General features: G+C 51.6%; 1 protein-coding gene across 1 annotated transcript; it reads right to left on the bottom strand.

The window, feature by feature from the left end:
- Positions 1-24,631, bottom strand: MAN2C1 (mannosidase alpha class 2C member 1). Its single transcript, XM_074966022.1, has 26 exons — positions 24,460-24,631; positions 22,233-22,358; positions 20,502-20,625; positions 19,804-19,874; positions 19,126-19,303; positions 18,494-18,683; positions 16,916-17,022; positions 16,429-16,539; positions 14,182-14,274; positions 13,357-13,473; positions 12,871-12,966; positions 12,229-12,374; positions 11,834-11,957; positions 10,688-10,809; positions 9,590-9,675; positions 7,980-8,141; positions 6,328-6,410; positions 6,060-6,154; positions 5,501-5,605; positions 4,972-5,128; positions 3,451-3,594; positions 2,567-2,676; positions 1,850-1,929; positions 1,493-1,638; positions 323-426; positions 1-246 (listed from the first exon to the last, which is right to left on the bottom strand). Exons 1-26 carry the CDS (start codon positions 24,558-24,560, stop codon positions 129-131), a joined length of 3,096 nt encoding a protein of 1,031 aa, XP_074822123.1. The 5' UTR covers positions 24,561-24,631; the 3' UTR covers positions 1-128.
- Between the last annotated feature and the right edge of the window lie 902 nt (positions 24,632-25,533).

The following is a 25,533-nucleotide window of genomic DNA, read 5'->3' on the forward strand; positions in this document are numbered from 1 at the left end:
CCCCCATTGTGTAGCTGTGGTGCTGGAATCGACGTGTCCATGATTTGAGAAGCTAGTGAATCGCCCCGAGCACAGTGATTTCTGCCTGGTGCCGGGATAGGGGCTGGGCTGCCAGCAGGGTAGTCCTCTTACTGCCTCAAGATCAAGAGGACAGAGCGCACTTGGAACGGCGTAAAAGAAAGCTTCAGGCCATGCTCCTCCAGTGGCAGATGACTGCTCAGGTCTGGCCGCTCCAGGAGGTCACAGCTGGGGAGGGAAGAAGAAGAGAGGATGAAGGTGAAGCCCCAGAATATGGGGCCTCCCCCTTCCACCACCTACTTACCTGATTGCTTCCTTCACAGGAAGGGAGGTCTGGAGCCACGTGACCACCGTGCTGCCATGTGACTCATACAGCCTGACTAACAGTCCGTCCAGCCTGTCCTCAGCCTTCATGGACAGAGAGAAACGTTATTCTCAGGATCAGCCAGATGGCTAATGATACCTGATCTCCAAATGCTTTACCACCCCCGCCCTCCCTTTGTATCATTAATCCATATTAGAGAGACAGGGAAACTGAGGCACCGGGAGGGGAAGGGACACACACCAAGTAGGCCTGTGGCAGAGCTGGACCTAGAACCCAGGTCAGCTGAGCCCCAGTCCAGTACTCCAGGCACTAGCATATGCTGCCTAGAGGGCACGGTGCCTCCTGCCAATCACTAATGTTCAAGAGCAGCTTTGGTTCACCATTTCAACTAGACGATAGCCAGCAGGAAGAGGTCAAACTCTGAACCTGGCTGGGTCGCCCCCTTTTAGAACAGACGGATTCTGAGTTCTGCAAGTCCCTGCAGGAGGCTGTAATGAGGAGTAATGCTTTGCAATTCTCTTCCAGAGCCCTCAGAGCGCGACACAGCCAGGAATTGTTCAGCCCATCCAGGCCTGAATTCCCAGAAGTGGCCACTGGGTTTAGATGCCTATACTGTGAGTGTTCACGTTGGGCCTGATCTCCAGAGGAGCTCAGTCCTATCCCCACCCAGCAAAGTACACTGGATTTGTGGGCGCTCAGCAACTCTGAGCATCAGGCCCAAGGCACTGTAAATTGCGTGCCCAAAAATGGAAGAGAAGCTGCCACAGCTATGGGTTCAAGATTTTGCCTACTGCGATTCCTCCAAGTCCAAACAGCGAGCCAGGCTGCCTGACTCGCAGCCTCCTGCTATAACCACTAGCCCACATTGCTTGCCCTGTCAGTGTAGGGAAATTCCTGCTCAGCTCAGCTGAATGCCAAAGACCTGGGAGGTGGGGGCAGATTAAGGATGAATGAAAAGGACCAATCACTGGACTAGGACTGAGAGCTGTAGCTAACTCTCCAGCAAGGCACTTGGTCTCTGTCAATCCAAACTGCTGTAACAATGCACAATGCTAACACAAGAGCTGCCAGTGCTCTGTGTCTGCAGATACTGCAGCTGGCGTCTTTCAACACACCACCGCCCTCCTCGTCTCTCTTTGGGGCACGTGCCTGTTTGACGGTTTCTAGCACAACAGCTGGTGAGTGCACAGAGAAGGCACTCCAGGCTGGGCGCTGCGCTGACACAGCTGGCCCGGTGTGCAGGGGGAAGTTCAAGTTGTAGGCATAATGGATCACCCCCGCCTCCTGGAAGGAACCTGCACAGAGAATACAACAGCAGCTGTCAGGAGCTAAGCGCACAGCACAGTGAGAAACAGCAACGGCACCGTCCCCAGTGAGAGGGGAGCGGTCGCCATGCCGCTGCCCCACACCAGGAGAGGGCGATCTTCTTTGCCCACATGCTCCCTTCATGAATTGGCAGGCTCCTATGGGGCATATCGGCTGTGCTGCTCAGCCCCCGAAACTCACCCCTATGAGGCATCAGGGCATAGGTGAACTGATGGGGTCCAATATCTGCAGTGGCATCTGGTGACTTTGGCGCTCTCAGCCTGGAGGAGAAGGGCAGATTAAGGGGGTGGAGCCTCTTCCACTGGCAGTGCCTAGAACCAGCCCCACTCCCTTTAAACGCTAGTGCACGCACACTGCCGGTGTCAAACCACCCTGCCGTTCCAACAGGCAGCAGGGACCCCTGCAAACTGCACCGCAGTCAGGCCCCGTGGCGGTGCCCCGTTGGAGGAGGAGCTCCTGCCACAGGACCGCTGCACTCACACGCCAGAGGCCTAGTTCTGACTTGACTTGTCACCAAACACTGACCCAACACTAGGATCAAAGTGGTCAAGAAGTTGATCCCACTATAGAGAGCAAGGTGCTCTCTAGATCAATAACTAGATCAATGACAGGCAATCCTTAGCAGCATGCATTCCTGACCGCTGCCGGAAAGGGTTAAAACCTCCGTACTTGACGAGACGGGGCAGAGAGCGGATCCCGTTATAAATGGGACACATTCTAAAGCACAGTATGCACCAGGGCTTCCACTTCCAGTCCAATCCCGCTGCTATATACAGGGTGCAGACCACAGCGTTTGCAAAGTTAAACGATAGCGCACACGGGACTGCAGCATCCCCAGCGAGCAGAACTGTAAAACCAAGGCATCCATTGCCCAGACCCACCCCCCTGCCCACTCACAGCGAGAGGCTCATCACGTTCTTGTGCACTGACGCGCCGTATTTGCAGTCGTTCAGCAGTGCCACCCCGAAGCCGTGTTCAGACAGGTCCATCCACTTGTGACTCCACACCTTGGGGAAAACAACCAGCCTGGCATTCGGGGGCTGTCACCCAGGACGGTCATTTGTGGAGCAAGGTGGGTGCTACACAAACTGTCCCTCTGATCAAGAACACAAGGGTTGGCTGGGGGATGCAGCCGATGGCCCCCTGGGCTCTGCAGAGATTACTGGGGCCAATCCCTGTCAACGGCCTAGGTGCACCAATCAGGAGCGTAACGGGAAAGCTAGTCCCCATGAAGAAAAGGCGGCTCGGGCTCCATCACCAAACTGACCGGCAGCTGCAGTGAGGCCGGGATGCAAACTCCCTACCTCTGGGGAACTGCATGACCCACTTCACACTGAAATGCAGCCTCATCTGCCCCAGGCCGGCAAACCACAGGCCATTCCAAGGCAGTTCAGCCCCCACCTGGATCGCCCGGAGGGAGCTGGCGATTGGGCCGTGGGAGGCTGGTACTTTGCTACGTCAGTGTACAAAGCCGTATCTGCGCCCGGGTTGGGATGGATTTGAACAGCGGCGCCGACACAGCGACCCAAGATTTTGCTCTCACCGAGGTCCCTGCTTGAAGTGCTGCTCTCTTGGGATACGGGGAATCTGCTCCTGCCGGGTTCCCCTCCGCCCAGGAGGCAGCCTATCCCTGCAGCAGTTCAGCAAGCAGCTGTGGCCCGAGGCGAGCTGTTCTCAGAGGGCACGTGGGGTGGGGAAACAAGGGACGGTGTCCATCTATCAGGGCTATTTCTACCTAGAGAGCTGGGGCAGCGGCAGGGCCCAGGCTGCTGCCCTCCTACCTCAAACCGAGCCCAGTCCCAGGACGTGTTCCAGTGCGTCGGCCTCTGCAGGTGCCCAAATTGAATCTCATACGTTGCATTCATGCTCCGAACCCGCAACGGGAACTCCACCTTCAGGAATCGGTGAGCCTCGTTCCAGTCAACCTAGAGCAAACCGGGCGGCCAAAAGGAGGCTCAGGTCATTGTGTGGGAGACAGGAAAGACGGCGTCATCTTCACCGCAGCGGCTCCCCTGTGCTCGCTTCCCCATTGTCTGCCAGCTCGTTAGCCCCACCCAACAGGGACCTGGTTCAAGGGCAACAGCAGGAAAGTATCAAGCAAGGGCTAAAACTGGCCCTAGGACTGTACTCTCCTGCCTCTGAACGTGGGAAAACCTGATCACATCAATCCATCCCAGTGGCTTTAAACAATCCCAAAGCTCTTCCAAAGTGCTTCGTTATACGCCAGGGGTGGCCAAACTGTGGCTCGCAAGCCACATGAGGCTCTTTTACAGTTAAAATACACCTCCCTGAATCCCCCCATTCTCCCCCTACCAGACTGGGTAGGAGAAGCGGGGCAGGCTCAGGGCTTCTGCCCTGCGGCAGGGTAGTGGGGCTCAGGGCTTCTGCCAGAGATGACTGGAACCTGCTGAGGGTGGGGGGCAAAATTTAAACATTTGCCCCCCCCAACAGCTTGAGTGATGCCCTCCCAGGCACACACCCCCTCATACCCTCAGTGGCCCCTGCCTGCAGCACCCAGGTGTTAGCTCCTTGTGGAGAGACAGCGGCAAATAGCTGGGAGCTGCAGCGAGGGGCTGCTGCTTCGGCTCCGTGGGGAGAGAGAGCAGCAAAACACTGTCTCTCCCTGCAGCTCCCAGCTGTGTGCGGCTGCCTCTCCCCACGGCCGCAGCTCCCAGCTTGCCGGCTCCAGCAGCCGCTGTGCAGGGATGAGGCCTGGCAGCACCATGTGACCGAGTGGGGCTAGCAAACCCTGGCAAATATCTGGGGGGCACGTAACCCACTGTGTCCCGTCCCTCCCCATGTCACCTCCAGCTTCTGCCCAGCAGGGCGGGGGGTCTTGGGGCTCAAGTCCCATGGGACATGCCTGCCAGGGTGCAGGGCTTCAGCAGGAGTGGGGCTGAAGCCCCAAGCCCCAGCAGACATGCCCTACTCTCAAACTTCTGAAGATTGTCGTATGCAGCTCAGACTGTCGGTAAATTTGGCCACCCGTTATTTGCAGTAAAGGCTCGGTGGGAATAGGGGCATCCAGGAGAGGCAGCAGAGGCTCTGGGTGTTGCCTCCAGTGAGGAGGCGCGCCTGTCTTTGCTTACGAACGTTCCCTATCTTGGCTGCTTCTTGACTGTCCTCCAGTTCTGGTCTCGGCTTGCCTAGAATGCAACCTTTCCTTGGACCTCACCCCGGCCATCCACACCTTTGCCACCTCTATGCTCCATTCCTGCAAAGCACTCGTCCTTCTGGGATTCTCTCCTCCCACCACGGCAGTCTGTATAAGGAGGGTTTGGCCTGCACAGGCCTTTCCAAACCTGGGTCAGGAATCGAAGATAAGGACACATGGCATCCAGGATGACTTCTTGGGTGATGACACTCCGCTCGCTGATCTGCAAAGAGAATTTCACACTTCCTCGCAGGCCCCCAGCTAGGACAATCTCCAGAGGCTTCAGAAGGGTTGTGATTGGCTTCCTAAAACAGATGTCAAGCATAAGGGTTAAGATTCAGGGGGTGACAGCAATGCGTTCAAAAGGTTAACATCAGGCTCCTACACTTGGAAGACAAGCAGGGAGCAGGGATACTGCCCACCCACCTGACGCTCCATTTTTCTCACCAGAGGAATTCTTAGAACCCCTCCCAGGTGCTGTGTAATCTTACACTATTCTACGCTACTCCCCTGGACACAAAGCGCTGGAAAGAACAAGCACATAGTTTTCCACTGCAGAAGTTTTGTCCTCTCTCTTGGTTCTTTGCTACAATCCCAGAGTAGCAGAGAACCAAGAGGCAGAGAGCTTTGCAGGGTCCTAAAGAAGTACCGGTACCCACAATGCACTGCTCACCTACCTGGTTTCCAGGTGATAATCCATCACATCCCAAGCATCCCAGTACAAGGGAACGTCATCAAATATCACAAACTGGTTAGCGCAGTGACCATCCTGGACTGACTCTCTGAAACAAAGCAGGGAGGCAGAGGATCAGCAATGGAACAAGAAGCTGCGGTGGATGACAAGAAATTCCGTGACCTGAAACAACATTCCAACAGCCTGGAAACAGACACCTGCCACTTCAGGTTCTCTGGTGGGAGAAATGAACCAGCCTTTCATTTGGCAGACTGAGGTTCAAGCCCCACAGCCAGCCTTAGTTATGATGAAACTGAGGAGGAGAAGAGGCCTCAAATGAGTCCCCACTGGGTTTCACACCCAGTCTGTGGAATCACTGGAGATGGTTTCAGTGACAGCAGATCCATATTCTACGAACATTAAATAAAAACAACATAGACCGTCAGCTCTTTGGAGCAGGGTCCATTTGCTCCCGTGTTTGCCCAGTGCCTGGCACAATGAGGCCCCAATCTGGATTGGCCTTCAGGCACAGCTGCAATAAACACGAAGAATAATCATCATACCTCCCCGAGTGCACTAAGCGAAGCGACACCACACGCCCCATGGAGTCCAAGTGAGCCGCGATAACCCCGTTCTCCATGGTCACAGAGCCGTCCGCCTGGTGAGAAAGAGGAAAGAATCAGGAGACAGCGCAGGCTCCGCATCAGCCAAAGAGTGAGTTAGTGTGTGTAATGCTACAAATTACTGAAAACGGTGTTGCAAATCCTGCTTGGGAGCTTTGCCCATGGAGCTTTCTGATGTACAAGCGAGGAACCCCACAGGGCGGCTCACCTGTTTCGTCACCGTCACGGGATGAGGGGGTGTTAACGAATCCTCCACGGCAGAGTAGCCCATGCTAGGTACCTTCACCAGGGCTGAAAGGAAGAGAGGCAGAGCGGTTCACTCAAACGCTTTGCCCTTTAAGAGATGTCTTCTCTCTCACTCCGTGCCATTGGGCCTCCTCTTCACTAGGAAATACCTCCCCCATGCTCTGATGCCCAGGAGCTTCCCACATAAAAATAATTTTCCATGTGGTGCTGAGGGAGATGGAACCTATTTCTAGAGATCATGGCCAATGTTCCCTCTAATTTTTGACAGGCCGGGTGCGCAAAAAATTTCTTCTGTGCGAATTTCTGAAGCCGAGTTCAAATTTGTGCGCCATGAGGCAAATGCGTCCAAGCAAGTAAAATGCTTATACATTTACAAAGTTTTAATTTGCAATTTGTGTCAATTTATATGGGTTTTCAGATAGAGATATCATAAGTAAAAAAAGAAAAACAAGAGTTTGTTTTTTAAATTTAAAATTTTCCTAAAAAAAAAAAAAAAAAATCAATAAATGATTATCAGCCAAGAATAAGATATGTACTGTAATTACAAATGCATTTTAATTTCCTTACTGGTCGAACTGTCAAAGACTGCTAAACTAACCTTATTGTTTTTCCCTGCGATATTTTTCATTTGCCCATTCAATATAAACTCTGTCCAGATCTATCAGTCCTCCAACCAACTGGTAACTCTTAATACACATTAGCATGTCCAAATGATCCACTGCCCAGTGCCCTCCACCACCTCACAGCCCAGCCTCACAGACTCCCCAGACACTCACTCCATCATGCCCTGCCCCCTTCCCTGGCTGCACTCATCAGCCCTGCTGGGAGGTCTCTGGCTCCTAGGGTCAGAGTGGCGAGGGGAGGGGTATCTCCAGACTCTCCACGTGGTGGGCGCAGCACAAGCGCAAGCTCCATGGCTCCCATTGGCCAGGAAAAGTGCCAATGGGAGCTGCCGGAGCGGGGCTTGCAGGCGCCTGCAGTGTGCAGCGATCCTAAGAGCCAGCAGGTCCCTCTGGCTCCTAGGGTCAGGTCAGGTTGGGCGGGGGGAGCAGAGAGCTCTCTGCCCACTGCCGGTGCCTAAAAGCCCCGCCCCTGCAGCTCTGATTGGGCAGGAGGGAGCCGGTGCAGGACATGGAGACCCCCTCCGCCTCTGTGCCTGGGGGCTGCCCGCACTGCCAGCGGGTGGGCGCACCGCCAGGAGCTGGCCCAAGAATCGCCGCCACGCCAGCCCTGGGACTTTGGCGGTGATGATGAGCGGTCCCCGATATCAGGACAAAGGGCGTCCCGACCGATGTGCAGTCGGGATGAGGGACTAATGTGCGCGCGGTGTAGGATCTGTGTGCGTGCACACACACACAGCTTAGAGGGAACAGTGATCATGGAGAACCCTGATCTAGAGATAATGGATAAGCCAATGTCCTTCTCAGCTGTGCGAAAGGCAATGGTTCTGTATCCTCCATGTGACTGGAATTAGCCAGCCATCACTTTGTTGGCCTATTTTTCCTGGTCCACCTCCCCTCCTCTGCTCCTATCCCTCCCACCAGAAAATTTAGGGTGCATCTGTGCTTTGCGGGGGACGATCTGGAAGTCCTTAGATAGGCAGGACAATGGCACCTAAGGTCTTTGCTCCAGTCTTGGAGACAACTTCAGTCCGTTCCCAGGGCAAAGTGTTCAGAACAAGGAGGCTTTCTGCTGTCTCGGGACCAGTCGGCAAAAGTTCTCCAAACAAGGACCGAACAGCATCTTTAATGAGGAGACCACCCACGCTACGGATTTCTGGGCAAAGAAAAGACATTTCAGTTCAGAGCAGATTATTATTAATTATAGAGCACCCAAAAGTTGGCGAGCCCCTTTAGAGACATACAAAAAGACCACGGAGAGAGAGAAAGGATGTAGTACACACTGTCCTCAGAATTTCTTGTCCATTTGCCCCATTCATGCCTAATCTTACTAAGCAAATTCTCTTTGCTCTTAACCCTAATTCCCCCAACTCCCTTCCATTCATCTGCTGTGTTTAACTCTGTGCTGCATTTTTTCCAGTTAAACTCTGCATTCCCTCCTTGCACCATCCTAACATTCCTCCATCTTCCATGCAAATTCAGACTGGCCATAAAACATACATTTTTAACAGTGAGGGTAATTACCCATTGGAACAACCTACAAGGGTCGTGGTGGATTCTCCATGACTGGCAACTTTTAAATCAAGGCTGGATTTTTTTTTCTAAAATATCTGCTCCAGAAATTATTCTGGGGAAGTTCTCTGGCCTGTGTCATACGGGAGGTCAGCAAATTCTTTCCCAGGTGTCTGGCTGATGGGTCTTGCCCACATGCTCAGGGTCTAAATGATCTCCACATTCGGGGTCAGGAAGGAATTTTCCTCCCAAGTAAGACTGGCAGAGACCCTGGGAAGTTTTTGCCTTCTCTGAAGCATGGGGCATAGATCACTTGCTGAACTAGTGTAAATGGTGGAGTCTCTGTAACCTGAAGTCTTTAAATCATGATTTGAGGACTTCAGTAACTCAGCCAGAGGTTAGGGGCCTACTACAGGAAGGGGTGGGTAAGGTTCTGTAGTCTGCAATGTGCAGGAGATCAGTCTAGATGATCATGATGGTCCCTTCTGGTCTTAAAGTCTATGAATCAGTGAGATTATCACAATGATTCCATCTAGCCTTGGAATTGACACATCTCTGCAGCCATTCCTAGCATCTTCCCAACAATCCTCCCCGTCCCCACTGCTCAAACCAGCCCGTCCCATGCACAGTCTCTTCCAGTGTCACAGGGCTCCTGGGAGTCTCCACCTGTAGGGGGAGGTCTCTGCTTGCCAGACTAGGACTGTGTAACCAGACACAGTTGGGACTTGTGTTCTCTGGATATTGACAAATGGCATAATGCAGACTGGCTGAGTGCAGGGGGGCCACGGCCCAGGACACTACATGCATCCTTCCTCTTACCAGCCTCACTGGAAGCAGGATGGGCAGGGCAGGAAATCAGGTCAGGTCCCGTTAGTTATTACCGACGCCAAGAGCACCATCTATCAATGTAGAGTCCCCGATGCCTCTCAGGCTTGTAACAAAACCAAACCACAACCAAACATTCACCAAACCAGGTGAGGAGTCAGATCAGAAAGCAGGAACAAAACCTTTCAGAGCCCACCTGACAGAGGGTGTTACAATGAACCCAACCCATTTGGCAGGAAAAGCCTCTTAGCACAAATCACTCCTCACCTGCGTAGTATCTCATGGCATCCTCCACCACTAGCTGGATACAGCTGCCCGGCAACACGTCATGGAACTGATTCAGGAGCAGCAGCCTGAGCACAGGGGACCGAGGCAAGAACCAGAAGAGAGCTATGGATTAGGATCGCTATGAATGAACCACGCCACCCTCATGCTAGAGGACAAAGCCCTTTGTATCCTGCAGCTGGCTGATGGGGACTGCAACAGTCAGGCAGTTCTCACATGCACATGGTAACTTCTGGCTTCAGGTCACCATTTTCATTCCATCCATCAAAAACGGGAGTTCTGCTGGACCCTGCTCTGCTGCTATTGGAGACAAGAGAGAGAGCTGCCGGCTCGCCGGCCCTGAGCTCTCTTAGCAGTCACCTGAGCCAGGCATTTCCTAGCCTTCTTCTGGGAGGATTCCCTGGGCACAGGTTTGGGAATTCACAGAAACAAAAGTACTTGTTCCTACAATTCCCTGCCTTGGCAGTAACCTTGGGCATTGGTGACATCTCAGTCTCTCCTGGTCTCTGCCTGTGGCACACAATAGTTCTGCCTCCTGAGGACCAGAGGGGTATTTCTATTCGCCTGTGATATACAGGAAACTATGACATACTTGTCCATAAAAGGAATTCTTCTAAATCAGTCTGTTGTGACATTGTCTGGGGTTTGGTCTACGCTAAAAATGAATGACGCTATTTTTTGGTTTGCTACTTAATACATTGTTCGTTACGATCTCATCTAATGAAAACACTGTGTCTGCTTGTTTTTTATATACCTGAGTGTGCTCATCACTAGAGCCCTGCAAATCTGCGGTTATCCACTTTATACTCGCAGATATCTGCATCCACTGATGCAGTTGTATTGTTTGCCATCTTTGCAGATCACGGATCGGATGCGGATCCAAATTTTTGTATGCGCGCAGAGCTCTACCAGTGAGGTAGGGTGCGGATGCAAATGCATATAAAAGGGGGAGTGCGGACTGCAGGTCAGATACAAGTTAATTATCACAGATGCAGATCCACATTTCTGTATCAGCGCAGGGCTCCAGTCATGCTTGCTGCTTTATCCAATCAATGGTGGCACTCAGACGAAGTACTTTACCTCCAGAGATGCTGCAGTTTGATGGAAGGATACTGGAAAGTATTTTTGTGGGTCAGAGCAAAACTGCTCAGTACTTCAGCATCATGGAGTATCCGCTCGCACTCCCGATTCCCTTTCTTTATCTGATCCCAAAGTAGGAGAAAACAGGTTTTTAGGAAGAGCTATATCAGAGGAGATTTTTGCCATCTGTAGCAAAATATCAGATCAGACATTGGGATGTAGACAGTATCTATTACGTATTCACAAATAGCAATAAGATTCTCTTTTCCCTGAGGGTTCCTTCTCCAGAGCCCCTCCCACTCTAACAGCAGAGATTACAGTCGCTCAGAAATTAGCTAGCTGTTCTGAAAGATGGTACTTCCCACAATGCTCTGTTAAATCGACAGCAGCACCCAGTGCTGCCATGTCAGTTTTGGAAACAAGGGGCTTTGGGTGGCAGCCTTTCTGTACCATGTTACAAAGGTTAGGCACAGAGACACACTAAACTGAGGGCTGAATGCCCCTTCCTACTACAGGGAAAACCCCATTGGCTCAGCAATCAACCCGAGATCCAATGAGCAGCTTCAGATCATCTCTGGCTCAAACAAGAGCATCCCTCTTGTTTTCAAACACAGTTCAGAGAGACCCTGTCAAATAGTTTAAAGCTGAGATTTAAGACCTGTAAAGAAGAAAACCTGAATTAACCAAAAGCAGTGCTAAAAACCCCAACCCACCAATGCTGTGCCAGTGCATGAGACCTAGAAAGCGGAATCGACCAGAAACAGAGTGTGTCTACACTGGAACAAGGCAAATAGAAATGGCATTCAAAACGGACCATCTGCAGGAGTCTTGTCTACACTAGGGCTCACGCCGATGGGAGTTTTCTGTTAATTTTTCAGGTGCAGCCGGAGCACCAATCACTGTAGCACATAGGGCTCTGTCCTGATAACTTATATTGGACTAACTGGGGAAATTACATGGGCTCACAGCTTTAGAGAATCACAAAGTCTTTATCGGGTCCTGCTATGGTGCCAAATTGCACCAACGACAGCACACCAAGGAGGTGGATTCAGAGTGGAAGCGTTCCCTACTGGTCAGAGTTAACATTGATCTAGATAGTTTCCACCCACTGCCTTATCTCCCCTCCCATCCCGGGCAAGTGGTAACCTGGGCCTGAGTGGTATAAGTGCCGTTGTGCAGCTCCAGGAACAGTTCTCCTATCCAGGTGAACAGCTGGGTCTTCTCCTTCTCCAGCATAGAGAAAAACCGGTCAGGTGTGGACATTTGAACCCTATGGGGGAGAAATGCAGATAGTGACAAGACAGGCTTAGCAGCTGCTGCCCACTGCAGAGGGAACGAGGACCCCTGTGGTTCCTTCCCTAGCATGAGTCGATGGATTGCCAGTGGGAAAGAAACAGCCCCAGCCGTGAATCATCAGCTCCCTCCAGCCCCGCTCTCCAGAACGCTAGGACCAAAGGCGATAGCAGAAAGCTTTCAGGAGTCAGCAGTCGGCACTGAGCTCTGAAGGACACACGAGAAGAGAGGGCAGAGTCTCCCCGGACCTGGGTAGCCCATCTGTGTCTCTCATTCTCTTCAGCCTGTCCAGCATCTTCTGGGTCGGGCCACCTCCTCCGTCTCCAAACCCAAAGAGAGCGGCACTGTGGTTCACACGGCCTTTGTCTCTGTTGTTGTTCATGGTTCTCAGCATCTAGAGGAGATTACGTATACACATGACACATAGTGCCAGGCCCTCACATCGTCAAGCCAAGGAGAGCCCTGCAGGCGTAAAGATCAGGCACTAGCTTGTTGTCCTCTCACCATGTTCATTCTCTTTTCAGATCTGCCTCCTGGGACACATCCACCAGGGCCCAGGGAGACAGGAGAAGCTGGAGAAGTTGAGAGCCCTCCTGCAGTGACTCATCAGCTCCCCACTCCCCTGTGGATTTATCTTTAAAAGGCCGCTAATTATAAAAACTCAAGGCTCTGACACATTGCACAGACAGACAAATCTGGGCTTTACTCCGAACATCTAAAGCCCCCACCTGCTCGTCCTATCACCTTCTCCTCACCTCTCGCCATGTGGCGCTCCCCTACAACAGCCTTTGCTTACAGCCCAGATGGCGGTGACATTCCCTTGCAAGCTGGGTACACTGGGACAGAAAGACAGATGCATACCCATCTGCCTACCATGTCACATTGCTCACCTCCTCCACTCGACCTTTTAGCTCATAGGAATTGCCAGGCGGGAAATGGGTCAGAACTTGGGAGCCGTCGATGCCTTCCCAGAAAAAGGTACTGTGCTGGAAGAGAGCAAAATGTCACCAAGGGGGAGTCTATTACAGCCTCACAGGGGGACACCACAGTGACATCCAGAGTGGGGCACATTAGTCCAGGGAGCTACTGAAAGGAAACTTCTGGTTGCCCACTATTAACTTTTCAAAGCTGTTGGCTTCATACTTCAGCACCTTACCACGATGTGATCAGTAACCAAATCTTCTCTTGTCGTGGGCTATGAACTACCTGATCCAGTCAGTCTCACGTACAGCTCTGGTGAGCTCTTTGAACGAGGGCTTATGCCCAGAGAGCCGAAGGAACAGTTCAACTAGTAGGAAGATTGGTCACATGCGAGCCCACTGGGCAGATTCCCATACACCCACGCACACCCCCCACAGCAGGAAAGCCCAGCTCACCGGGAAGGTGTTCACCAGGCTCCAGCTGAGTTTCTGAGTGAGGAACCATTGTATCCCACAACCACGCATCAACTGGGGCAGCTGGGCCGAGTATCCAAAGGTGTCTGGCAACCAGAACTGGGAGTAGAGAAGAGAGCGTGCGAGAGAGAGAAACACAACCCCGTCACCTGCTCAGGTGTCTCTCAGACAATGTATCCGGGTGCACCTATCTCGCCACACATCTCAAGGGCAGAGATGGGAACAGGCCCAAATTCTGGATACCCCGTACAGTCAGCCACGTATCACTGTGGTCCTAATGCCCTGCACAGGTCCCCACCAGCCTGGAGGAAATATTGCTAGGTAGTAGGTGCTGTATGAACTGCTCAAGGCCTGGGGAGTAGGAAGAGGTACGCTGCACTAATATATATAAGGCCCTAGCAGCCTCCAGCTAGAATTTCTTGTGGATGGTCCAGCGGTTCAGGCACTAGTTTAGGACTTGGGAGACCTGGAATAAAGTCCCTGCTCTGCCACAGACTTCCTGTGTGACCTTGGGCGAGTCACTGGGCCTATCTGTGACTGAGTTTCCTCATCTGTACAATGAGAATAGCAGCACTGCCCTACCCCACAGGGACGCATGAGGATAGATACAAAAGAGATCGAAAGAACTCAAATACCCCAGTGATGGGCCACATACATACCTTAGATAGATCACTCCTAAGTGAGCATGTCCCACCAAGAATGAAGCAAAGACAGTGGGAATATCAGCTCTGGAAAGGACTACATGCATCACCTCCCCCACACACAGAGAGGGAATGCGTAGAGGATCCACTGAGGAGGAACACGTACCTCCGAGCAGAGCCTCCCAAACTGCTGCTGGAAAAACCGCTGTCCCTGCAGGAACTGACGCACCATTGATTCGCCACTGGGAAGATTCCCATCCTGGGAGACAATGGCAGCACTGAGGAATTCTGTGCAGATCTCCCGAACCCCTTGCCAACAGAGAAAGGCGAGTGGCCACCCCAGTAGCATGCACCCCATGGCAGGCCCAATCCATACAGCTCCCAGCTGAGACACTGCAGTCATGTGTGGACTTGACACACCCTCCAGAGGGGTGGGGGAGGGTGACAGGGTCTGGGGAAAGGGAAGAGCTGTGTTGACAATACAGCTGAGGGCGTTACCGGGTTACGGTTCCAGGGTATAAGGTTGCCTAAGCTAGAGTTAGGGGTACAGAGAGTAGGAATAGGGTAAGGATTCCAGTTGGTAGGACTATCCAAGCTCGCGTTATGGTTCCAGAGGGCTGGGCTCCCAAGCCTAGGGTTCACATGGATAGGATTCCTGCCGCTAGGGTTGGGTCCCAGAGGGCAGGGCTCCCCAAGCTAGGGTTAGATTTCCAATGGATAGGATGCCCCAGCTAGGGTTAAGTTTCCAGAGGGTAGAGCTCCCCAAACTAGGGTTAGGGTTCCAGAATGTAGGACTGCCAGGGTTAGGGTTCCAGAGGTAGGGCTCCCCAAACTCAGATTAGGATTCCATCAGGTAGGGCCAGCCCAAGCTAGGAGTAGGGTTCCAGAGGGTAGGACTCTGCAAGCTTAGGTTAGGGTTTCAATGGGTAGGGCTCCTCAAGTTTGGGTTCCAGAGGATAGGCCTCCCCTGGTTAGGGTTCCAACAGGTAAGGCTCACCGAGTTAGGGTTCCTGAGGATAAGGTTCCTTAGGCTAGGGTTAGAGTTTAAATGGACAACACTCCCCAAGCGAGGGTTAGGGTTCCCAGGGAGAGGACTCCCCAAGCGAGGGTTAGGGTTCCCAGGGAGAGGACTCCCCAAGCGAGGGTTAGGGTTCCCAGGGTAGGGCTGTTGTGAAAGAACAGGATTTGATATAACTCGCAGCCATCTTGTGCACTTAGCCCCCCATAAGCTGGAAGCGAGGACACCACATAGGAATAATCTGGCCTTGCTTAGGCAGACAAAGCAAAAACAGCTGCAAGCTGCAGTTTTACTGGCTGGGATAGATAAAGTGAACGGATAGATTCATTGGAAGGTGTGTGTGGGAGGGAAACATGGAAAACTGACCCTGATTCTGGTTGTCTGTGTTTATCAGGGTTTTTTTTTGCTGAAGCTGCTTTGCTTATATGGAGAATAATGAATTGTTATTGGCTGTTGCTAGGGAAATTGTTAGCCTGTTAGAAGCTATTGTGAGTTATGTGCTTTGTCTGGAGAAAATCTATAAAAAGAGTTTAGTTAAAAAGCATGCTTTGGAGCAGTCGGAGGAAGCTTTTCTTCAGGCAAGGAGCCGATACCTAAACTCCCCATCAGCTGGACAGAAGGGCCCCCGGAAGGCTGGCTGGCTATCACTCAAAACCATTTCAGACTTTGGGTAAATATAAATGTTTGGAATGCCCTAGCCCTGCTGCTGAAGCATTTAGATGTGTGCGCACTTCAGACCTCATAAAAAAGTAGTTTTAGATAAAAGCACTCATTTGTGCCAATCATTTATCAGACGGAAGAGCTGTGTCCCCACTGATTTATTCCTGACACTGCCTGGAGAGAAACAGTTAAGTTACTACTGCAGCGCTGTGGGTTCTGAAAACCCGGGGTAACAGGGCTGCCCAAGCAAGCATTAGGATTCAAGATGGTACGACTCCCCAAGCTAGGGTCAGGGTTCCACAGGGTAGGGATCCCCAAGGTAGCCTTATGGTTCCAACAGAAAGGACTCCCCACACTATATTTAGGTTTCCAATGCAAAGGACTCCCCTAGCGAAGGTTAGGGTTTCAGAGTATAGGGCTCTCCAGGATACATTTAGGTCTCCAAAGGGTAGGGTCACTGTGCTAGGCCCCAACGGCTAAGATTAATGTCCCAAAGGGTAGGGGTCTGAGATAGTGGTCTTCAGGTACTATTCGTGTTCCAAATGGTAGGGTTAGGGTTATACTTCCAGAAGGGAGGGCTCCCCGGGCCAGGGTCTGGGTTCCAAAACCCCTCTCATGGTTCCCCTTGAGGGTCTGAGCAGAAGAACATGTTAAGAGAAGGCACCTGAGACTCAGTAACTGATCTGTTATAGAGAAGACTCAGAGGGTGGTGCAGAAGGGCTGCTGTGATCTTACCATTTCTACCCAAGTGCCACCAACAGGTATGAACCGTCCCTCTTTGGCATAGTCCTGAATCTGAGCGTACAGCCCAGGATACCAGTTCCTCACCCACTCAAACTGCTGGGCCTGCAAAGAAGACGGAGCCAAAAAGCACATGGAAATTATTCTAGAGATTATCCAATTTGGCTAAAGCTTCTGGCTCACAGCAGCTGCAAACCTGAATTTTCAGCAGGCATTGGAGCTCAGTGCAAATAGGACTGGTCCCAGACCTGGCAGGACAGCTCTCTGCTGCCAGGCAGGAGGCTTGGGCTGAAATCTGCACCTGGCATCTGGGGTTGGGAGCATGGTAGAAGCAACTTGGAGACTAGGGATAGAGAAGTCCCTTGCATAGAAGCCCCCCTCCCAGCCACTTACCATGCTCCTTAGAATATGCACTGACCTTCCTCCTGTCTTTGCTCCAGGAGTTTCACTGCCCACCTCGGGGCAGAAGACGCCGACTCACCTGTGAGCAGACAAACGTGAACTCCGGGTTCTTCTCCATCAGGCGTATGACAGTCACCCAGCTGCGAGCACACTTGCGGATAGACTCCTCGTATGGCCACAGCCAGGCTGCAGGGACAGAAGCAGGCTGAGCTCACCGTGGCCACATGGCTTTTCCATTTCAAATGGCCATTATTTTATATACACACACAGCCTGACGCCTGCCAGTGCCCACTGTGTGCTGCCTTCCCCTGGCTGGAAAGACACAACTGAGCCTCATCTGTAGGGCCCTACCAAATTCTCGGCCGTGAAAAACGTGTCACAGACCATGAAATCTGGTCTCCCCTGTGAAATCTGATCTTTTGAGTACTTTTACCCTTTACTGTACTCTTTTATACTATAGGGTAAAAGTATATACAAGAACATAGCGTTTCTCAAACCGGGGGTCCCAACCCAAAAGGGGGTCTCAAGCCCATTGTATAGGGGTCGCAGTATTGCTACCCTTACTTCTATGCTGCCTTCAGAGTTAGGTGGCCGGAGAGCGGCAGCTGCTGGCCAGGCACCAAGGTCTCAGTGTAGTGCCACTTCCAGCAGCAACACAGAAGTAAGGATGGCATAGTAGGGTATTGCCACCCTTACTTCTGCGCTGCTGCTCCTGGTGGCACTGCCTTCAGAGCTGGGTGGCCGGAGAGCAGCGGCTGCTGGCCAGGAATCCAGCTCTGAAGGCTGCGCTGTTCCTGGTGGCGCCGCTGCCTTCAGAGCTCGGCACCCGTCCGGCAGCCGCCATGCTCCAGCCACCCAGCTCTGAAGGCAGCACAGAAGTAAGGGTGGCAATACTGCAACCACCCCTACAATAGCTTTGCAACCCCCTTTTGGGTTGGGACCCTCAGTTTGAGACACGCTGACTTAAGGGCTTTACATGTTTGTATTTTTCCGTTTTTCAGTACATATTCATGCTTTGCAACAACTCCGGGAAATTTAAGATTTAAATATCTGAAATCGTGACATTCAAAATTTTTAAAATGCTACGACCGTGAAATTCACGAAAACAGACTGTGAATTCAGTAGGGCCCTACTCATCCGGGATCCAAGCTGTACTGCCTTTACAAGAATCATCTATTGCGGGGAGTGAAGACATGGGAAGAATCACACTATTAAAATGAAAATGGATTGAAGCACGGCTGTAAATCCTGAGGAGTCCCCAGCTCACGGGGCAGCTGCCTGTCCTGGATGCCTCACTTCCTTTCCCCACAATAGCATGACTAGGGAAAACCCCACGGGGAATTTGAAATCTAGGGGCCAGGCAAAGGAAGTAAGGAATGGGCATGGAAGGCTTTGACATGCCCCTTTGAAAAGGATGCCTTTCAGCCCTGTGGTAAATCACCATCTCCAGCCAGGCTGACATGGCTACGTACATTTCGTAGCTGATGGCTAGGATGTCCCAGTCCCTTCCCCTAGAGGCTCAGAGCATCACTTCTACAGAACGCTCAGTGCCTGCTCGCCTGAGAACCGCTCCCCTCTGGCAGAACCCAGCGTCAATGGCCAGCCCTACTAACCACAGACCCTTCAGTAAGGACACATCCCCTGGACCCGTTCTTACCAGAATCGATGTGGCAGTGGCCCATAGCGTGGATAGTGTGCTGGCTCTCTCCATTCTTCTGGCTGAAGATGGAAGAGGCGAGCTGACGCACTGCAGGGAAGGTAGAGGGGTCAGTGACGTCAAGCAGGTTAACCATCTGATTGGCCACGTACAGTGTCTGGAAGCTCCGCTGGTTTTCCTCCCCGAGGAGCTGAGGGAGGGCAAGAGTGAGAAGAGAGAGACACTGAGCTCAGCAACTCTTATATTGAACAGGCTGAGAGTCTATACGAGGTGATGGACAGCATGCTGAACTGCTGCACACGTGGACAGCCCATTAGCCGTGTCCTACCAACCTCCCACCTCTACCAATGACACGTGGAGCCTGATGCAATACAGACCCAAAGGTGGTGTTTCCTTCACCTAGTGTCTGCACCTCGCTTTTTTGGAACTCAGAGGCTGCAGATGTTAGCTGGCATGATTAGACAAAGGAGACATAAGCTATGATGGCAAATACCTACTCCTTCAGGTCTTTTTGGTAGAGGCTGGAGCGCTGGGGGGAAGGAGGCTAAATCAAGGGAAAGACATGAAAAAAGGAGGCAGGAGGGAGGTAGAGGAGCTGGAGAATAAAAGAGACAGAAGACTAAAATATTTACCTTGGCCATGTCCACTAGTATCTCAAAATCTACCAGCAGCTCATGGACATCCCTGTTGAAGACCACAAGCTCCGCCTTGTTCAGGGTGAACTTCTTGTCAGGGTCAGGAGGTGCAATCAGGCTGCCTTTTCCAGCCCCAAAGAGACCATTGCAAGCAACTTCCACGTAGACAGTCAGACTGTAGAAACGAGAAAAATGGAAACAGAAGTCACCAGATATCAATGAGCAACTCACTGTGTTCTCTGCGTGGAGACTAGGAAACAAGATCTGCCAAAAGCACAGGAACGGTTGGACCAGGCCAGACACCAATGGCTCGTCTGGTCTGGTATCCCGTCTCTTATGGTGGCCAGTGCTTCAGAGACAGACATACTACACCTCCCTAACTCCGCAACACTGTTCCACAGGGGACAATTTTCTTTCTGATCCTAGCTAGTGAGCAACTCACACCCTGAAGCACAGCACTCAATAAACCTTGCCATTGTAATCCAGCCTGACGTTACCTCAGGAGCTGAGCAGCCAATGGGTGACAATGCTGCATCACTGGTCTTCACACAGCTCTGAACAGAGAGGCCTGGGCACTTTCCCTGCGTGCTGTGGCTGTGCCAAGAGTGCCTCATGGCCCCTCCAACCAGTGCAGGGTGGGGGTTTCCCTGAATTTCAGCAAGCGTCAATGCTCACCTGTGAGGCTCCGCCTCCTTGAGGCCTTCTGTCAGGATGTAGCTGGTCTTCTCCCCTTCTTTAGTCAAACCCTGTGTCTCAGGACAGGGAGGAGGGACATTAAAATAGCTCCATGACAACACTCACATCAGAGACGTTAACAGGTCCGATGGGAACGGCTGCCATTCTGCATCAGTACAGAATCACTAACCCACGGCTTGTTGATACATATCAGCAGAGGGGCCCCTTCTGACACATGGCAGATTACATGGAGTTGTGTGTACTGAGATTGTGCTCACTGTTTGCCTATGGAACTAGTACAAAGAGTATTTGGAGCACCCCGCTAAATGAAGATTTTGCTTAAACTCCCTAGGACATGTCTCCATGCCCCATCAAACACACACTAAAAACATCGTGGAAAGGGTCGGCTTCTCCTGGAGAGCTGCTGCAACCCCAGTGTGAATACCAATCCCATGGGTATTCCATGCCACAGACCAATGGTCAGGACTATTGCATTAAAAACCTCAGAAAACAGGGAAAAGCGCTATATAATTAGAGGAAATTAAAATCCAGTCTGATTCAAACCATGTAACAAATGGCAGGGCATTCCTACAGCCCCGTTATAAAGGGCTGAGACAGAGGAAACAGCATTGATTGCAGCACTGCCCAGGATCTACTTCTAATGAAGATCTAGCATTGGCACATGCACTTCCTCTTACCTGGACTGGCTGCGCATCCCTCCACACCATCCCCTCCCCATCGCTTTCCCACAGGAGATGCACTTCCTTCTCCGCCCATTCTCTGGGGATCCTAAGCTCCACTTTAAACCAGCAGGTCCACCACCTGAAAAAGATAGGCACATACACTCCTGAACTCATGTTGAGCCATTAATGATTAAGCATTTCCCTATGAAAGGTTAACATGCACAAGACCCACTACAGCCTCAGTAGAATCTCTAAGGAGGTCTGTGGGAAAACCACGTAGTATGTACAGACACCAACGCGCACACACACACACAGGAGACAATCCCTCCAGGGCTTGCTTTTATTTTTTTCTAAGAGTGAAAGATGCTCAGCTGACAGCCCCATAGACAGAGGTCTGCTCTGTATAGATCAGGTACAATAGGGCATGGTCAGCAGCAGTACAAGCACCCCATGCTCTGCCTCCACCCATACACATCAAGCCAGATGCGCCAGGAACATCCACGGGCAGTTTGTTCTCCATGGCTCATTCAGTCAGAAGGTCATCAAGGAGGGGGATGTTTAGAGGCGCTTTTACAGTACAGACACCTGTAACCTAAGAACTGGACTGAGACACCCACACATTCCACCTTGGTCCCCAAAGACCCAGGGCATCTCAGCCAGCTGTCTAGCAGTAGATTTCTCTGACAGCGCAGGTCAAACAGGACACTGAGATCAGCTCCCTTTTCCATGGCATTCCCCAATGCAGCAGGGCTTGGCAGTGTTGTAGGTAGCAATTCCAGGAGGACAAAGGAGCTGCCATGCTGGAAGCAGAAGAGGCACGCAAAGGGGGGTCTCACATTACCAGCATGGGGTGAGACCAGAGGAGATTGTGACTGCAGGGATAGAGCAGCTACCCACCAGGCAGGAAAAGGCCTCAGAAGGGGAGAAAAGGAATGAAATCAACCCTAGTTCATGAAGCCCCAAGTCTCAAAGATCCACTCCCCGCACCTCCATAGTCTAACATGAAGTATTCCACACGGACAGCTGTTGGGGGAGTCAAGTTGAAGGACAGGGGCTCTGGATGGACAGAGACAGGTAATTAGCTTCCAGAGATCTTGGGTCAAGTTTTAGTCCGGAGTTTATTTTTATGACCAAATTACAAACACCCATGACAGAGGTATTTATGATACCTCCTTTAACTGCCCCAGCATTATCACAGACCTTCTGTTCTGTCTGGAGATTTGCCGATAGGCCCAAGGCATAAATCAAAATCCAAGTCCTAAACACGGAGCTGAAAGAATCCAAAAGAGTGAGGTAGAAGGCTGAGTGAAGAGATTTCAGAGTGCCTGGCTCGCAGTCTAGTCCTGCCTCTGACACTGACTTGCCATGCGGCCTCACTCAAGTTACTTAACTTCTCCGTGCCTCATTTTCTCCCCAAATGTAAAACAGGGACGATTAAATATCTTCTGTCCTACTTCATCAGGGGTTTCTAAGGATTAGCTAATATGTCTACAAGTAACCTCAAGATGCAAGGTGATAAAGATATCTTTAGGTGTAGAAAAGAATAGCTGTATACACACACATGCTGCATACAGTTCTACTGATTAATCTGCAGCACCTGGGGAGTAAAAATGGACCCTCACACACAGAGCTCATTGTGTCCCTCAAGGGGAAAACCAATGGTGTCTTCACACCACTTCCTCATTTAAATAAGAGACAGTTAAAAACCAGTTCATGTCACTTTGTTCCTCTAAGGCTGGTACTTACGTGGGTCCAAAGGAATCCCCAACTTTCGCAGGTCTGAATTCTTGTCTGACAGCTTCATCATATGGGATTCGCTGAGGGGTCTGGAAACAGGAGAGAGACTCCAGGGGGCAGGTGTCCCCAAACAGCCTGCAGTAAAGATGACAGGCAATAAAGCCAAATGCCCCAAGGTACAAGGATTGGTCTCCCAGTCTCCCGACCAAGGCTAAAACTTTGTCACACTTGGTTTTTCTCAGTGGTTCACCATTGCAGAAACATTCAGTTTAAAAAAACCCCAAACCATGTTTTAAAACACTAACAACCCCGTTTCTTGTTAGCCTGACAATAAGCCTGGGTGCCCAGAGTGGCACGTGGTCACCATCAGCAGCAGAACACCTATATCTGCCTTGTATATTTTCACTACCACAAGTGCCAAGCCATGGAGATTTTCTTTGTTCCCACAAATCACACAATCATAGAAATGTACGGCCGGAAGGGACCTCTAGCCCAGCCGCCTGTGCTGAGAGAGGACCAAGTAAACCTAGACCATCCCTGACAGGTCTTTGTCCAAGGGGTTCTTAAAAAACCTCCAATGATGGGGGTTCCACAACCTCTCTAGGTAACCTGTTCAGAGCTTAACTATCCTTATAATTAGAAATTTTTTCCTGATGTCCAAACTAAATCTCCATTGCTGAAAACTAAGCCCATTACTTCTTGTCCTATCCTCAGCGGATGTGGAGAACAATCGATCACCATCCTCTTCGTAACAATGTATCCCTTTTGTTCCTTTCTATTTAAAGGACAGTAGCCCCCATTCAAAGCTTTACAAATACCTTTGCAAGCAAAGGTTACAGCAGTATTCCCCATATTAGCACTGGATGAAGCTATGACAATCTACACCAGCTGAGGATCTGTCCCTACGTGTACTCACATGAGCCATGGATAGCAATACCATGGTATAGTTATCTACTTGTACAGATTTTAAAGACACTAACTGAGCAGTAAGTCACATTATGACTTAAAGCATCTAGAGATTTATAGTCCAGACAGAAATTCCACTCTTGAAACAACAGAGTGACGTAGTCTTAGACCCGTCACGTCATTCGTTTATCTGAGTTATGAAGAAGAGGGTTACAATGCAATTATTGGTTTGTTCTTTTCCAGGAAAACAGGATTGAAGGATTTTTTAAAATGTAATACAAGTAGGGGGTTTCAGACATCCTCCCAGGTTAGTGGCTGCAGCATGCTGCTATCAGAGTAGCGCATGTGGGCAGGGAGCTAGCTGTGAGAACAGCAGTATTGCTCTGAGGCTGGTTGGTTCCCACTTTCTCCCACCCAACCCAGCCTACATGACTCCTTTGTGCCCCATGGCAGGATTGGAGGGGGGACACACACGTGGCAATACTGTTGATCTCACATCTAGCTTCCTGTGCATGCGTAGATTCAGGCCCCCATCCTGCAATTTATTGTAAGTGTGTCTACGCAGAAGCCCCATTAACGTCAATGAGGCTCAGCCTCCACGCTGGGCTCCTCCTGAGCGGAGTCAGTTGCAGGAGCAAGGATTTACATGACAGCTGCCAGGAACAGAAGCAGTCATGGTAGGGTCTATGAAAATAGTCTTTTTGTTTAAATATTTGAGAGCTAAACAACAGGAGGACTGTGGTGCTGGTAAGACAGATGGGTCTGTGAGAGGATCTGTTATGAGCTGCTCTACAGGGTGAAAAGGAGAACCTCCGTCCTACAGTGTGAGAAACTCAAAAGGATTATGAGAATCCGAGAGAAAGAAGCAGCAAAACTGAAACTGACCAGCCTAACTGCAGAGTGAAACGGCAAAGGGGAAGGAAAGAGCCGCAGAGCACCTTTGATTTTTCAAGCCTTTAATTTTAAACGCACAATGAAGGATCTTGTAAGTGTCCCTTTACCCCCCCCCCCCCCCCGGGAGCCTGCTCCACGCTTCCAGAGCGGCGACCCCTGTGCTGTAGCCGGTGGGCACATCCCACCCGATCTCCCCCGCCCCGGGGCACGGCTGGAGTCACCGCCACTCTCAGGCAGACCCACCGCCCGAGCAGCGGGTTTCACCGGGGAGAAGCCACGTCGCTTTCCAAACCCAGCCCCGCCCGACCCCGGCCCCTGCGCACAGCCGGGCCAGCAGGCACCAGGGGCTGGGGGTGCGGCGACGCAACTAGCGCCCCCCCATCACCCCCCCTCGGCTGGAGGGGCGGAACTAGCGGGGCACCGGTCCGGCTCCCACCTGCCCCGGAGGTTGCAGTCGGGGAAGCCGTGCTCGGAGAGGAACTTCTCGGCCCGCTCCAGCGTGGTGCGCCGGTGCTTCAGCACCTGGGGCCCGGCCATGGCCGCGCGGACACGGGCCGAGCCGCGGCTGGGGAGCCCCTTGTAACGCAGGCTACGGCTCCGCGTAGGTGTACTGAGCATGCTCCGTTCATCTGCGCATGCTCAGTAACATCTGCTGAACCCACAGCCCTTCACCCTGCCCTTACTAGCCGTAAAATCTGCGGGCTGCTCTTTACAGGGGCAAAGGGGGCGAATCGGAGCAGGGGGGTGGCCAGGGTCTGCGCAGGGGGCGGAAATTGACTGGTCAGGCAGCTGGAGGCAGGATAAGGAGAGGGGCTAAAGGGCAAAATCAGGGTGGAGCCGGAGTTAAGCTCGGAGCGAGGTGCTGACAGAGGGCAAAGCCGGGCCCAGGCAGGGGCACAGGGGGTAACAGGTGCCCCAGTGGGACTGAGACACCAGTGTTCGCCAAAATGGGGGGGGCGGCAAAGGGCCTTTTTTATTTCCCCTCTCACAGACAGCACCTCTCAGCATCGGCTTCCCAGGGCCGGGTTCTTAAAGTCACAGGCATCCCAATGCCTCGTCAATGCAGCTCCTCTTTGTCTTATCTAACCGACCGAGGCTATGTCTGCACTGCAAATTTCAAAGCGCTGTCGCGGGTGCCCGTGCTCCTGGTAATCCACCTCGACAAGGGGATTAGCTCCGAGCACTGAGAGCCGAGCCTGTCCACACTAGCGCTTTAAAGCGTTCAAACTTGCGCTTGGGGGCCAGGGGTGATTTTTCACACCCCTGAGCCAGCAAGTTAGAGCGCTTTAACTTGCCAGTGTAGATAATCCCTGAGACTTAATTCAGTGAAACATTTTACATCTATCCCCTCAGAAACAAAGAATCCCTTATCACTGTATCTGAATGCATAGAGTCTCCAAGCAGTTTCCCAAGTTGTCTTTGCTGCTGCTGGGATTCCCTGAATTCCCTGAATTTTTAATTCTAATTTTTTCTTCTCGTTTTTAGAGCAGATGTTTATTCTGTTGGATCA

This window comes from Natator depressus, chromosome 10 (genome assembly GCF_965152275.1).
Source record: "Natator depressus isolate rNatDep1 chromosome 10, rNatDep2.hap1, whole genome shotgun sequence".
Lineage (NCBI taxonomy): Eukaryota > Metazoa > Chordata > Testudines > Cheloniidae > Natator > Natator depressus.

What these genes read in the sequence shown, in the direction of transcription:
- MAN2C1 (XM_074966022.1), bottom strand. Translation starts at nt 24,560, where the DNA reads ATGGCCGGGCCCCAGGTGCTGAAGCACCGGCGCACCACGCTGGAGCGG. An exon ending in GACTGCAACCTCCGGGGCAG is followed by an intron (nt 22,359 to 24,459) that starts GTGGGAGCCGGA and finishes TCTTTACTGCAG; the next exon opens with GCTGTTTGGGGACACCTGCC. An exon ending in AAACTGCAGCATCTCTGGAG is followed by an intron (nt 9,676 to 10,687) that starts GTAAAGTACTTC and finishes CCCTGTGCTCAG; the next exon opens with GCTGCTGCTCCTGAATCAGT.